Source organism: Austrofundulus limnaeus, unplaced genomic scaffold (genome assembly GCF_001266775.1).
Source record: "Austrofundulus limnaeus strain Quisiro unplaced genomic scaffold, Austrofundulus_limnaeus-1.0 Scaffold12, whole genome shotgun sequence".
Classification (NCBI taxonomy): domain Eukaryota; kingdom Metazoa; phylum Chordata; class Actinopteri; order Cyprinodontiformes; family Rivulidae; genus Austrofundulus; species Austrofundulus limnaeus.
This window is the reverse complement of record NW_013952414.1, coordinates 22808-23830: the sequence shown is the minus strand read 5'-3', so window position 1 is coordinate 23830 and position 1023 is coordinate 22808. Positions and strand designations below refer to the sequence as shown.

At 40.7% G+C, this 1023-nt stretch overlaps 1 protein-coding gene across 1 annotated transcript in view; it reads left to right on the top strand.

Annotated features, from left to right (window-relative positions):
* Positions 1–176: 176 nt before the first annotated feature.
* LOC106513352 (zinc finger protein 423) overlaps positions 177–1023 on the top strand; it is a gene marked incomplete at its 5' end in the record, with an annotated part of 7786 nt that continues 6939 nt past the window's right edge. Inside the window, 1 exon segment of the mRNA XM_014002144.1 lies at positions 177–239. Within this exon segment, the coding sequence (XP_013857598.1) occupies positions 177–239 (63 nt within the window).

The window sequence follows — 1023 nt, the reverse complement described above, 5'->3', positions numbered from 1 at the left end:
GTCTCTGGTCTGTTGAAGTGGTTGGAGCTGTTTCTGTGTTTCTATTGGCTGAGCTGTTTCTGTGTTTCTATTGGCTGAGCTGTTTCTGTGTTTCTATTGGCAGAGCTGTTTCTGTGTTTCTATTGGCTGATTCATGCATTCACACCCTGTTTGTGTGCTTCTTGTTTTCTGCTCAGCGGTGGAGGAAGGAGAGTCCTTGGAGTGTGGAGGGACCTGGGAGGAAGCAGCCGTTCACACAGGTTTGTACACAAACACTCCACAGTAAAAATGTAACTTTCATTATAGTTTATGATCACAGCTCCACAACAGTTTTCTTGTCTTTAGAAGCAGAATAAGGTGGAAAATGTGGAAATGTTGAATAAACAGAAGGGAATGAACTGGTGAAAGTATTACAGTCATATTTTAGAGAGTTGGAATGATGGGAAATGTGAAAAGAAACCAAATCATCTGTCAGTAAAACAGTCATAAAATCAAACCCTTTTGTGTGAAAGGTCATTAAATATTTAGCTAACACAAAGCTTGTTGAGAGTTTTATATTTTCAGATGTAGACAAACAGTAAATCAACTTTTGTCCAATCAAAGTCTAGTTTTTGTTCTGTCAGCAGCTGATTGTTGGAAATGTTCCTTCTGTTTCTTTCACCTTCATTCTTAAACAGCAAAGTTTTAATGTTGGAAAAATGATTCAAATGTTTTGTCATTTAGTAAAGCATGTAAATGTGACTGATATTTTATTATTATAGATTAACTTTGTTTACTTCACTAAATATTGTCTGTTGGTCTTTGATGGGTTTTGCTCTCATTTACTGTACGTATAAATCTGTAGCTCCTAGCGTTGGTGTTCAGTGGAGAAGGAGGTCTCTGCAGTCCATGTTGTCCTGTGGGCGGGGTCAGCCCTACTCCTGATTGGTGGAGGTCTTCATGTGGGCGGGGTCAGCCCTACTCCTGATTGGTGGAGGTCTTCATGTGGGCGGGGTCAGCCCTACTCCTGATTGGTGGAGGTCTTCATGTGGGCGTGGAGGTCTT